The 14,921-nt window shown below is 39.8% G+C and overlaps 1 protein-coding gene across 6 annotated transcripts in view; it reads right to left on the bottom strand.

The window, feature by feature from the left end:
• Positions 1–14,921, bottom strand: part of DYM (dymeclin) — a 351,209-nt gene that overhangs the window by 193,045 nt on the left and 143,243 nt on the right. For all 6 annotated transcript variants that reach the window (XM_049620093.1, XM_049620087.1, XM_049620091.1 and 3 more), the window contains 2 exons: positions 9,609–9,787; positions 7,693–7,818 (listed from right to left, as the gene is read on the bottom strand). In XM_049620093.1, coding sequence (XP_049476050.1) covers positions 7,693–7,818; positions 9,609–9,787 — 305 coding nt within the window. The remainder of the gene's footprint in view (positions 1–7,692; positions 7,819–9,608; positions 9,788–14,921) is intronic.

The raw sequence follows: 14,921 nt of genomic DNA, 5'->3' as shown, positions 1-14,921 counted from the left end.
TATATCTCTTCAAAATGTTTATAAGCTAGAGTAGTATACATTAACATATTATAGAATATCAACTCTTTAAAAAATCAAATATGTAGAGAAAGACCAAGAATAATTAACCTCCATACTCCCACAATTGACATTAACTGTTAAGATTTCATTTTTTAAATATATAAATCCCATTTTATTCCCCCACTATCAACCACTAATCAACTACTATCTTGAGTTTAGTATGTATCTTTCCAGTCGCTTTCAAATGCTTTGTGTGCACACACTCCCCCTAAAACCCAGGATTCCTTTGTATATTTGCTAGTTTACAAAAACAGTATCACTGTGTCTTAGACTGAATAGCGTTCTCTAAAATTCATGTCACCCCAGACCTGTGAACGTGACCTTATTTGAAACAGGGTCTTTATAGATATAACTAAAATGAGATTATACTGGGTTAGGAAAGAGCCTAAGTCCAATATGGCCGGTGTCCCCATAAGAAAAGGAGAGACACAGAAACAGACATTCACGGGAGGGAAGGTCACGAGACAACAGACACACTGAAACTACATGCCAAGGACACGCGTGGACTGGCCACCAGCAGCTAAGAAGAGGCAAGATCTCTCCCCTAGATCCTTCAGAGAAAACACGGCCCTGCTGACACCTTGCTTTTGAACTTCTAATCACCAGAACTGTGACCATAAATTTCTGTTGTGTTTAGCCACCCAGACTGCAGCAGGATTGCAGCCCAGGACACTAACACACATAGGTATTTATTTGCATCTTATTTTTTCACTCGGTATGTTCTTGGAAGCCCCCTATGTTGATGCATCTAAGAACATTAATACTTACCACACATGCCAAATTGCCGTAGTGCCGATCACTTTTTAAAATGAATACTTCTATGGCAGTTAGTAAGAGCTGTTACGCCAAGCCACTCCCCCACGACCTCCTGAGGGTTCAGCAACTAACATACAGCAGACAACGAAAGACCATGGTTGACACCCATTCTTACTGGCTGGTTTTGGTACCATGCTTGTTAAGTATCTGAATATCGCCTCTACTTCCTTCCATCTAAGCACTGAAGAGTACTGCACCCATAGGCCACATTTCTTTCGGTCCACTCTTCTACTAATGGAAATTAGGCTATTTCCAGGTTTTCCCCTAGTAAAAACAATGTTACGATATAGATCCTTACCCTTAACTATCCAAAATCTCACTCTATGAAACTCAGAAACCAGAGATTCCTTACTCTACCTTTATTGCCTGAGCATTCATTATCCGAAGTCAGGAATCACGAAAATTTTTTAAAGAAAAATAATCTATCCAACACCTGTTTTAAGCCACCCATTTTTCAGTACTTCCTGACTTCATAAACAAATCGCCAAGATTTTGCTGGGACGCAAAACTGCAAAGTCACTGAATAGCTCTTTTTTTTAAAATAAATGCAGGTTTGGGTCCCTGTTAACTAAAAAGCACAGAGCAGTACTGTTCATCACAGTAGCACTAGCCGTAGGTGGGTCCTTAAGTTAAACTTAGATTGTAATAAAACTAAAAATTCAATTCCTTGGTCACACCAGCCACACTACAAGTGCTACCGTATCAGAGAGTACAGTTAGAGATTTCTGTCATCACGTTTCAAAGTTCACAGAAGTTAAATAGCCAGCTATGAAGAACACCACTGTATCTTCACCATTTTATCAAATGTTAATATCTTTGCTTCTGAACTCCTCCTCCCTGATCCTATTCTCTAACCTCTGGCAGCCTGAACTGGATACCTGATTACCATGCAGATTTTTGAGATTTACTATTATCAATACATGTGGCTCTATTTCATTCGTTCTGGCTGCTGCACAGTATCTCACTGATGTTATCAGCTGTTTGCCATCTTTGAACACTACAAACGATGCTACCATGAACATTCTTTCAAGTGCGTTCTTGTGAAAATCTGAAAAAGGTTTTCTGAGGACGCAAACCAGAAAACGGAATTGATGGGAGGCAGAGTATTTATTTACTTCTGCAGTTTTTGAGGAATGTGAAAGGCCAGATTCCTCTCGAAAGTCGGTCTGCTCATTTATACAGTCCTCTCAAAGAGGACTAGGAGAGTCGTCTTTCTCTATATCCTTTCCGGTTCTTAACAGGGCTTGTAATTTCTGCCCAACTGACAAGGACAAAACACTGCAGTTATTTTAGTCGGCAGGATCCTAATGAATCATTAGGTTGAACATCTTTTTAAAATGCCTATTAGTCATTCAGGTTTTATATTCTGTTTTTCTATTACTTTGCCCATTTTTCTACTGAATACTTTGTTTTTCTGATTATGCCAATCCTAAAAAATGCTAATCCATCTTGTAGTCTATGGCTTGTTCTCATCTTACCATGAAAATTTTTTATTTTAATGTAGTCAAATTTATTAATGTTTGCACTCATGGTTTATACATTGTATGACATAAAATGTAAGAAATCCCTGTCTCTAGTTGGTAACAAATATTAGCTTTCATTTCTCTTTGGAGGTTTTAAAGGTCAGCTTTTCACATCCAAGTCTTGTTGACACAAGTGGAATTTGTCTTTGTATGTGGGGCAAGGATCATATAATTTTACTTTTTCTACTTAGATAAGCCAAGCTCTCAGTCTCAGCACAATTTACCTACTATTTCTGTCATACTTTTGTTTCCATGTGTGAGTAATTTCTGTACTCTCTATTTTCTTTTGCATTTCTCTATTTTTTTTATTCCATTATTAATGAAACACATCTTAATTACTAATGTTTTGTAACTAGTTTTATCTGGTAGGGTAAGTCCACATTGCTTTTCTCCAAAAACTCTCTGGGCAAAATACTCCTCCATATAATTTCAGGGATCGTAGTTGACCCTTGAACAATGTGGAACAAGTTGACCCCTTCCACGGTCAAAAATCCATCTATAACAAAATTTTGACTCCTGAAAAACTTAGTGATAAGCACTACTGTACTTATTGAAAACGTCCAAGTGCAGCTACATAGTTCAAATCCATGTTGTTCAAACTGTATTTTACCAAGTCTCCCCCAAAAAACTGCTACAATTCTGGTAAGAACTGCATTGAACATAGTGATTAATTCGAAAGCAAAATTAACAACTCAGTCACTGAACAGAGTTGTCCATAAACACAAGATAGTATCCTCTCTCCATTTATTATGTCACATTTAGTACCTTTCATTTACGTACTTTTGCTGATTATTGCCATTTTAAATAGCATCTCTAGGAGCGCCTGGGTGGCTCCTTTGGTTAACTGTCTGACTCTTGATTTCAGCTCAGGTCATGATCTCAAGTCGTGAGATCGAGCCCGGCATTGGGCTCTGCACTGATAGTGCGGAGCCTGCTTGGAATTCTCTCTCTCCCTTTCTCTCTCTGCTCCTCCCCTGCTCACGCATACTCAATATTTCTAGATAGATAGGTAGGTAGGTAGGTAGGTAGGTAGATAGAACATCTAAGTCACATTTTTGAAGCACTTTGTTACTGTACAAACTGTATTGGTTTTTGTATACAACCTTTAGAACCGGAAAATTCACTCAACTTTCCTAACAGTTCTAATTTTAGAGTTTCTTGAATTATATATGCAGTCAATCACAAGTTCTGTAAACATGGACATTTTGATTTCCTCTCTTCAATTTTTAAACCATTTACACCTTGTTCTAGTTCAAATGACCTGCTCAGAATTCTGATACAATGCTGAAGAGGAGGGGTAACACAGAGCATCCTCTTTGTTCTGACTTTCAAGAGATTATTTCTAAAATTCTCCAATCAACTATAATGCTTTTTTTTTTTTTTTTTGAACGTTTAGAGAGTGAGCATGCATGAGCAGGGGAGGGGCAGAGAGCGAGGGAGAGAGAGAATCCCAAGCAGGCTCTGTGCTATAAGCAAAGAGCCAGATTCGGGTCTCAATCTCAGGAACCGGGAGATCATGACCTGAGCCGAGATCAAGAGCCAGACGCTTAACCGACTAAAGCCACTCAGGCACCCCTCAAGTGTAATGCTTTAACTGTAGGTTTTTGTAGATACACTTTACTAAAAGACAACGAATTTCTCTTCTACCCCTATTTTGTGAGAATTTTGCCTTGTTTACCATGAATAGGTGCTGAACTTTATCAAATCCTTTGCTGTTATCTATTGACATGATTTATGGTTTTTCTAATAAATTACATTAAGAGATTTTCTAATACTAAACCACCCGTGCATTCCTGGAATACTGTTATTGACATACGTTCTTTTTACTATCTTGCTTTACTCCATTTTACAATATTAGACTTACAAGCTTTCTGATTATATTTGTGCCACTTAATAAATTTTTGCCTCTCAACTCAAAATCCACCTGTAATTTTCCTTTATCAAATTTTGATAAATTTGGTATCCGGATTATGCTGTACTCATAGAATGAGCTGGAAAGATTTCCCTTTTTTCTAGTCTTTAGATGAGGTTTAGAAGACTGGTGTTACCTCTTCCTCCAATTTTCAGAAGAATTCAGAGGTAAAGATCAGTTGGGCTGATAATTTTCTGTTTAGGATTTTACATTACAAAGTCAGTTCCCTTGATAGAAACAGGACTATTTGTATTTTGTTTCTTTTGTGAGCTTTGGTTACTTTTTTTCTGGGAGTGGAGGAAATCTGTCCATTTCATTTAATGCTTAAAGTTTGCAGCATAAAATACTCATAGTACCCTCTGAACATTTTTTAAATATCTCTGGGGTATGTGTCCTAATCTCCTATACACTCCCAGTAATATATATTTGTAACTTTTTCTCTTCTTGATCATCTTTCTAGGGGGTTATCAATTTTATGAGTTTTCATATATTTTGCTTATAGGAAAAAAAGTAGAAAGATTTAAAATCAAAGATCTAAGCTTCTATCTAAAAAATCTTAAAAACAAAAAGCAAGTTCGTGGCTAGCAAGCTACGGCTAGTACAGATATAAAAAGGTAAGTGGACGGGGTGCTTCGGTGGCTCAGTCGGTTGAGCGTCCGACTTCGGCTCAGGTCATGATCTCACGGTCTGTGAGTTCGAGCCCTGCGTCGGGCTCTGTGCTGACAGCTCGGAGCCTGGAGCCTGGAGCCTGCCTCGGATTCTGTGTGTCCCGTTCTCTCTGCCCCTCCCCCACTCACACTCTGTGTCTCTCTCAAAAATAAACATTAAAAAAGAATTTTTTTTAAATAAAAAGATTGTCTGGGGGCACCTGGGTGGCTCAGTCAGTTAAGGCCCAACTCTTGATCTCAGCTTGTGTCATGATCTCATGGTTCGTGCATTCGAGTCCCACGTCCGGCTCCGTGCTGACAGCTCAGAGCCTGGAGCCTGCTTCGGATTCTGTACCTCCCTCTCTCTCTGCCCCAACCCGCTCGCATTCTGTCTCTCTCTCTCCCTCAAAAATAAATAAACATTAAAAAAAAATTCTTTTAAAAGGTAAGTGGAAAAAACAGTAATAAGAAAAAAGCAATAAGTAAAAAAAAAATTATGAACAACTTTACAGGAATAAAATCAATCCCTTAGAAGAAATGTATAAATTCCTTGAAAGACACAAATAATCAGAGCTCAAATTTTAACCAAATACACTATATATAAAAACAGAGAATATATTATGGCCAAGTTTATCCAAGGAATGTAAGATTGATTTAATATTCAAAACTTAATCAGTATAATAAACTACATTAACAGACTAGAAAAAAATCCATGTGATTCAGAATATATAAAGAAAGCTTACAACTCAGTAATATGACAAAAAAAATTTTTATTTTTTTAAATGTTTATTTGTGAGAGGGAGAGGGAGGGGGGGGAGAGAGAGAGAGAGAGAGAGAGAGAGAGCGCAAGCATGCAAGGGCAGAGAGAGAAGAAGACAGAGGATCTGAAGCAGACTCTGTGCTATCAGTGCAGAGCTCAACGCGGGGCTCAAACCCACAAACTGTGAGATCATGACCTGAGACAAAGTTGGACGTTTAACAGACTGAGCCACCCAGGTGCCCCCCCAAACCCAATTTTTTCAAAGGAAGTATCATTGGGGCACCTGTGTGGCTCAGTCGGTGGAGCATGTGACTCCCGATCTCAGGGTTGGGAGTTCAAGCCCCATGTTGGGTGCAGAGATTATTTAAAAACACAATCTTTAAAAAAACAAACAGGGCACCTGGATGGCTCAGTGGGTTAAGCCTCGGACTTTGGCTCAGGTCATGATCTCGTGGTTCGTGGGTTCGAGCCCCACATCGGGCTCTGTGCTCACAGCTCAGAGCCTGAAGCCTGCTTCGGATTCTGTGTCTCCCTCTATCTCTCTGTCCTTCCCCCCACTCACACTGTCTCTCTCTCCCTCAAGAATAAACGAACATTAAAAAAAATTTTTTTTAATATGAAACAATTTCTCAGTCTTCTTTTTGTTCCTTATTCTTTTTTTCTTTTTCTTTTTTTTAATTTACATCCAAATTAGTAAGCATATAGTGCAACAAGGATTTCAGGAGGAGATTCCTTAGTGCCCCTTACCCACTTACCCCATCCCCCCTCCCACAACTCCTCCGGTAACCCTGTTTGTTCTCCATATTTAAGAGTCTCTTGTGTTTTGTCCCCCTCCCTGTTTTTATATTATTTTTGCTTCCCTTCCCTTATGTTCATTTGTTTTGTCTCTGAAGTCCTCATATGAGTGAAGTCATATGATATTTGTCTTTCTCTGACTGATCCCTATTCTTTCACTTACTGTGTATACAAGGGGCTGACCTGTTTGACAATTTCTGTCACAACTAAAAACGGGAAATGAAACAAGAGGAAAAACGAACTCAGTGACAGCAAAAACATTGACTTCAATTACTAAAGAAACTGTTTTGAGAATTTTTTCTCCCTCAAATGTTTATTTTGAGGGAGAGAGGACACGACCAGAGGAGGGGCAGAGAGAAAAAGGGAGACAGAGGATCCCAAGCAGGCTACACACTGTCAGTGCAGAGCCTGATGCAGGGCTCAATACCACGGATCGTGAAATCATGACCTGAGCTGAAATCGAGAGTCGGACACTTAACCAACTGAGCCACACAGGCGTCCCAAGAAACCATTTTGAGAATTAAAATAAATTTTTTAAATATTTATTTTTGAAAGAAAGAGACACACACACATAGAGACAGACACAAAGCACAAGTGGGGGAGGGGCAGCGAGAGAAGGAGACACAGAATCTGAAACAGGTTCCAAGCTCTGAGCTGTCAACAAAGAGCCTGCCATGGGGCTTGAACCCACAAACTCTGAGATAATGACCTGAGCTGAAGTCGGACGCTTAACCGACTGAGCTACCCAGGAGCCCCTTAATTTTTGTTTTTAATGTTTATTTTTTTTTTTTTTGAGAGAGAGAGAGACAGATTGCAAGCTGGGGGGGGGGGGGGGGGACAGAGAGAGGGAGAGACACGGAATCCGAAGCAGGCTCCAGGCTCTGAGCTGTCAGCACGGAGCCCAGTGTGGGGCTGGACCCCACAAACCACAAGATCATGGCCTGAGCCAAAGTCAGATGCCCAACTGAGCCACGCACATGCCCCAATTTTGAGAATTTTTAACAGGCTAATAGTCATTCATAAAAAAAGCACTTCATAAATCTGAAAAAAGATGATTTCTGAGGTTCTTGTGGAAACATCTACCAGAAGGAAAAGAAGGAAGAAATGCTAAAGCCGCAGGAAATCATGTGGAGGGACATGCCTATTCTGTAACTCTGACACCCTTAAGTAATAACTTACCACTTCGTGAATGGATCTATTAAAGCCATCATCTTCTGTAAGGATCAGCAATATTATAAGGGCCATGTACACATGGTGTGAATTTCTTTCTTCAACATGATACAGAATCTCAAGAATTGGTAAAACCTGTCAAATAAAAATTTTAATTTACTATTCCAATTACTTTATTAGAAGACCAATGTTTTCAACCTTTATGCTTTTATTATATACTGCTTCATAGCTATAGGTTTCTTTAAAGGAAAAAGAAAACCACACAAACCAGCTTATGACTGAAAGTACTTTCTCCGTGTATACAGCTCAGATAGCAGGAGAGAAAACCTTCACCCTGCCACCACATAAAGACTGGGTCTGCAGACACCATCTGGGCCAACATGTGGCACTGAGTACAGGGAGATCTGCCTCCAGCCTAGCAGGAGCTTATACACAGTAAGGTATTCTTAGAAACACTAATGTGTCAAACACTATCTTCTTCATAGGAAAGATTGTAGAATAAAAGAACGGTTAACAACAAAATCAAATCAGCACAGTAAATTTCCTACCAATAACACATTTTCTAATCATAGCCTCAATAAATATTATTGACGAAAGGCAAAGGACAGGTAAGGACATCAGTTGAGACATTATCAAAATAATCTATACAAGAAATTAAAAACAAAAGTAAATATATAACCCTCCACCCCCACTCCAAAAAAACCCAAAACAAAACCTTTTAAGTTTTTACTGGTGTTATGTCGTCATATACAGGTGAGTATTCTTATGTACTAACATCCTTACCATGAACTTTCTAGAACAGATGGTGTCATGGGCTTTCTGCTTGTTGCCATCATTTCACTTAGGATACATCATGCTCAGAATTGTCTCCGCTTATTCCCACTCACCCATCAGTAAACAGGCCTTCGCTCCAAGTTCTTATTCCCATGAGCAGAACACTGTTACATCCAATTTTACTATGTAAAATAACCAATGTTTTCCACATACGGTGGGTGTGCAGACATGTCTGTTCATCATGTGTTTGGTCTTTACCGTCACTTTGACACAGAACATACTCTTCAAATGAATTCTAATATTCCATGTTCTGCAGTATTTTCACGTTAACTCTGAAAAAATGGCCACCAAATCCCTGGTGAATCCTGTTACCAACTTGTAAAAACTGGTACAGGGGGAACGTTCCTGTTGCCACCAGCAAGCTGCTGGCTCTTGCAGGAATGTTCACAACTTTATTAATGAATAAATAGCCCACAGGTATCTCTATAGTATGCATTTCAAATATAATATTAACACCTTGGTGAGATAAGGTTTACTTGTCCAGTCATGGAAGCATTTTTGTTTACACGTTAGTTACAAACAGAAATCACTGATTCACTACAGGAGTTCTGCAGCCACATTTCAGTGCTCTCTGGCACAGGTACTTTAAACTCTACCCGTCTAGGAATTGAGTTCAGGCAGACCTCAAGTCTAAGCCTCATGAAGGGTCAGGACACGTGGGAAACCAATCCGGATCCTAGCCATGTCCACCAGGAACTTGCTGCAAACAGAACTAGCTACATGACCTCGGTAGGTGGACACTTAGCATTGGAAAGAACCACCAGGGTACAAATGTCTTGAGAATGGGAGGCGGTGCTTCTTGGAAGACTTGATGGGGCTGGATCCTGGGCAACGGGCAGCTGTGAAGGCCTGAAGTTCAGAGAAGCTGGTTGCGCTGCGGGGTCCTCGGGCGCTGTGAGCACACTACCACGTGCACTGTCTCCTACACCGTAAAACTCCTACCCCCGCCTGTGTCTGCTGGCAGCTCCCCGTCAACCTGTCAACCCTCAGCTTTGCAATGAGGCAAACGTATCTACCCTCCTGGGAAAAGAATCTGCTCTTCAAAAGATTATACAATACAAAAAGGATGACGAGGGTAGCATGATACTTACAAGATTTTCCATGTCTGTGCGAGCCAACATGTATGTTCTAACGTTACTATTCTGATGCAGCAATGTGTACAAGAGGAGAGTTGCTTGGTCGGACGTCTGCTGTTCACACAGAGCTGTGTACAAACTGTTGAAGTTAATCTGGAAAGCGTGTGGAATTGACGAGGGGAAAGGACTGCTATCTGGAATATAGAAATCACAAAATTATTGGAATATTACGCTGGTATTTTCTGGACCATGCCTTATATAACTAATAAAAGCACGGTCAATGTACACAATTTGATTCCCATTAATTTTGTATGTTGCCACATTTCAGGTTCAAAATTTCTATTTCTATTTTAAATTGTATTTAAAGAACTAATTAAAGCATGGTGACTATGGTTGGTAACATCACTGCGTAATTGAAATTTGCTAAGAGAATAGGACTGAAATGTTCTCACCAGGGTGGGGAAAAACTGGGACAGTTTATTTCTCTGTACTATCCAAACCACAGCCTTCGAATGATTATAAATACATGTGCAAATACCACTTAACAGAGTGACAGTTTATATTTTAACAAGCCAAATATAAAAAAAAACAACTAAGTCACATACTTTGACTTCATTTACTATTTTTGTATTAATATAGCTAAATTAAACTGGCTATAAGAACATAAGCTTAAATAAACAGCTACGGGCCCAGCCCAAAGGCCCTTTAATAAATACAATTTAACCATGACATCTGAAATGTTCTGTTACCAAAATTAAATGACCACCAGTCCTAAATAAAGAATACCAAGACAAAGAATATAAAAGTTTCTATATAAAACAGAAAATCCTCTTGTAAGGGCTAAAAAGAAAAAAGGACTTTAAGCTACTCTTTTTCCAATGAATAACTACGGCTCAAGTACTCACCAATGTCACTAATCCATTTATGAAAAAAACAGCTAGGATAGCAACACATAATTTAATTACTTTTATTTTTTAATTTTTTTTAAAATTTATTTATTAAGCAAATAGTACGCCCAACATGGGGCTTGAACACAGGACCCACGATCAAGAGCTGTGGGCTCCACCAGCCAGGTTCCCCTAGCCAGTTTTAAAGTACTATCAGCAAGTTCAGCACTAGCTTCTTAGAATATACTGAACCTCAGACAACTATCAGAACATGTACGTGATTTTGTAAATCCTTTTTTTCAAGTTTATTTATTTATTTTGAGAAAGAGAGAGCGAGAGAGCGTGTGAGTGCACACACGTGAGCAGATGAGGGGCAGAGAGAGGAGAGCAAATCCCAAGCAGGCTCCACACTCTCACCACAAAGCCCTACGTGGGACTCGAAACCCATGAACCGTGAGATCATGACCTGGGCTGAAACCAAGAGTTGGACGCTTAACTGACTGAGCCACCCAGGCGCCCCTGTAGATCTTTTTTTAGAGTCACTAGCATGATGAAAGCCATAAATCCCAGCCCATGTGGGGAAATTCCTGATTCTGTAAACTGAGAGAGCAGAGCCCCCTTCCTACATGCGCTGGACTCTTGCTTAAACACCGAAGCCAGCAAAGTTAGCAAGTCAAAAAGGAGGTAGAGACGGGTCAACTGACTTAGAGAAAAGTATGATCCTATCAGATAAGAACACTGCAACATGACAGCACAACAAGGTGATTATTTTAATAATATCTTGGAAAGAACCAAGATGTTTTTTAAAGACACAAAAAATAAATAAAAGTAAAAATTTTTAAATTCCTGCGTTAGAATCTCCACAAGCTTCACTCTTACGGAAAAGAAAGGTGTACCAACACAACTTTGATAGCACAGTCCCGTACCTCTTGGAGCCTCCTTTCTTTTTTTTTTTTTTTTTTTTAACGTTTATTTATTTTTGAGACGGAGAGAGACAGAGCATGAACGGGGGAGGGGCAGAGAGAGAGGGAGACACAGAATCGGAAGCAGGCTCCAGGCTCTGAGCCATCAGCCCAGAGCCCGACGTGGGGCTCGAACTCACGGACCGTGAGATCGTGACCTGAGCTGAAGTCGGACGCTTAACCGACTGTGCCACCCAGGCACCCCGGAGCCTCCTTTCTAACCTGTACGTTGTGAGAATTATCTAAAGTGTCTGTAACTTTACTACAAAGTGCCCTCACTTTTCCTCCCACATTTAGCATATAGGTTAGTTTTCCAATCCTAACACTGTATTTTGGTCAGCTATGAAAATCACTGTTTTGTGTGACTTGTTTTTGCAAAGGATGGCAAAAGGAAGCGTTGCATATCATCTATGAGTATGCAAATGACTACAGCATCTACAGAACACTCAATGGAGGAAGATTCTAGACACACTATGCCTCTCTACAATGAAGCAAAGTAACATGTTTGCCAGGCTGATTTACACCTGACTGCAAATGGAGTATGTGTGATGTGTGTGTATCCATAACATTTATATATTACTAGCTAATAAGTGCTATGACCTAGCTATTATTTACAGATTTACATGTATTATCCCTTATTTAATGCATACAAGGATCATGTCATTATTCTGACCAACTTCACAAAGGATGTAATAGAGGCCTGGGGAGATGAACTTTTCCTAGAGCAGCCCCAAGTAAAACACGGATCACCCTCTGTTGTCACCACTGCATTATCCTGCTTCTTATAATTACAGCAATAATAGAATGACCCTGTACTATGATAAATACTTAATTTTTATAAAAACCCTGTGAGGTAGAAATTATAACCCCTGCTTTACAGATTAAAGACACTGGTATTTAAAGAATAAAAACTGGGGGCACTTGGGTGGCTCAGTCGGTTAAGCTTCTGACTCTTGATTTCAGCTCAGGTCATGATCTCGTGGTTCGTGGGTATGAGCCCCATGTCGGGCTCTACGCGGGTGGCATGGAGCCTGCTTGGGATTCTCTATTTCCCCCTCTCTCTGCCCCTCCCTCTTTCTCTCTCTCAGAACAAATAAATAAACTTAAATCATTAGAAAAGAGGGGAGCCTGGGTGGCTCAGTCAGCTGAGCATCTGACTTCGGCACAGGTCATGATCTCACAGTTTGTGGGTTGGAGCCCCGCATCCGGCTCTGTGCTGACCGCTTGCTCGGAGCCTGGAGCCTGCTTCAGATTCTGTGTCTCCTTCTCTCTCTCCCCCCCTCCCACTCACGCTTTGTCTCACTCTGTTTCTGAAAAATAAATAAATGTAAAAAAAATTAAAAAGAAAAAAAAAGAAAAAGAATAAAAACTGGGATATGAACCCAAGGCAGTTTAACCCTAAAGTCATTGCTCAGAATCCCTGCACCCAACTGTCCACCAAAAAAGATGGCTACCCCAGAAAGGTTCAACCTTCAATAGCAACATCTGGCCTCAGCATCAAAAGTGACAATATAGGGGCGCCTGGGTGGCTCAGTCGGTTGAGCGTCCGACTTCAGCTCAGGTCACGATCTCGCGGTCCGTGAGTTCGAGCCCCGCGTCGGGCTCTGCACTGATGGCTCAGAGCCTGGAGCTTGCTTCCGATTCTGTGTCTCCCTCTCTCTCTGCCCCTCCCCCGTTCATGCTGTGTCTCTCTCTGTCTCAAAAATAAATAAACGTTAAAAAAAATAAAAAATAAAAAAAAAAGTGACAATATATACTATAAACTGAGTATCTGGCTATGTTGCAAAAACTGAGCTAATCATTTTAAAACCTTACCTTGCTTGATGCTTATACAAATATTAGGGGACATTATTCCCATTTTAAAGACAAAGCCAGGGAGGCTTGAGGTTAAGCAAACTGTGAGAAGCTTCACAGCTCTGAAGTGACACAGTGTGGCATAAACTCTGTCTGCTTGACTCCAAAACTTGCTTGCTTTTGTTTTCTTTTCAGATTTTTGTTTAATTATTTTTTAAATTTATTTTATTTATTTAAGCAATAGTGGCTTCAGGAGTAGAATTCTGTGATTCATCATTTACATATGCCCTCCTTAATGCCTGGGACCCATCTGGCCCATCCCCCCACCGACCTTCCTCCATCAACCCTCAGTTTGTTCTCTATCTTTAAGAATCTCTTATGATTTGTTTCCCTCTCTCTTTTTTCTCCCCCCGCCCCCCCCAACCAATATGTTCATCTGCTTTGCAAAACTTGTTTTCTTAACCAGTAAGCCACAATGTAATAATAATGGGAACAGAAAAGTACTATCAGATACATGACTTTTCACATTTTATCTATCAAATTGTTAGAGGTTACCTATCATTATTTCCCCCTACAAACAGTAATACCAGAGTTGGCAAAGGTACACCCAACTGGCACACTCATATACTGTCTATTAAGAAACGTGTATTAGAGGAGCCTGGATGGCTCAGTTGGTTAAGCCTCTGATTCTTGATTTCGGCTCAGGTCATGATCTCACAGGTTCATGAGATCGAGCCCCGTGTCAGGCTTCGTGCTGTCAGCATGGAGCCTGTTTGGGATTCTCTCTCTCCACTCTCTTTCTCTCTCTCAAAATAAACAAATAAACTTAAGAGAAAAAGAAGAAACGTGTATTAGAACTCTGGAAAGGAACATGGTAAAGCATGTCAGAAGCTTTAAAAATGTTCCCATCCAATAATTTCACTTCTTACCCATGTTAATTATACTAATGTCCAATACATCTTGAAAATCTAGCTACTGTATTAACCTGGCTTACAGAGTGTAATCTTTTGATTGGAGATTACTCTTTCAACACGGAACTATCTACCCATGCTCTACAGGGCAAGTTACAGACCACAGGCAAGCTCACCACCTATTTTGGAAATAAAGTTTTAATAGAAACCAGCGATGCTCACTTCCTTATTATCTATGCCTGCTTTTTGTGCTACCACAGCAGAGTTAAGAGATGGTAACAGACACTGCATAACCCTACAAAGGGGTCTGCATCTTTCCAGAAGAAGTTTATTAAGCTCTAATTTTTAGTTTTATAAAACTCTAACTAGAATACAGACTTTAAATGAAAACCTTCAAACAATCTATCACTCAGAGTTTTCCAGGTTAATTCCTATCCCTAACAGGTGGGACAGGAGGATCTAAATGAAGCATATTGCTGGCTTGGTTATTTCTGGACCAAAAAAAAAAAAAAAATAGTTTTAAGTGGCTCTAAAGAACTACAGCTTTTACCTAAGATTTATTTGACCTTCCTAAGAATACAGACAGAAAAATCTAACTCTTTCTCATCTTTAACCAATATGAAAATATACAAATATTCATCTCCACAACTATAAAATGATAACATGGGTAAGCAAAACCCTCATTTGTCATTAGAAAGAATACTCAGAGAAACGTAACAGAAACCCATGGGGGAGGGGAAGAAAAAAAAAAAAAAAAAAAAAAAGAGGGTAGAG

The sequence above is a fragment of the Panthera uncia genome (assembly GCF_023721935.1).
Source record: "Panthera uncia isolate 11264 chromosome D3 unlocalized genomic scaffold, Puncia_PCG_1.0 HiC_scaffold_8, whole genome shotgun sequence".
Lineage (NCBI taxonomy): Eukaryota > Metazoa > Chordata > Mammalia > Carnivora > Felidae > Panthera > Panthera uncia.
This window is presented reverse-complemented; position numbering and strand designations above follow the sequence as displayed.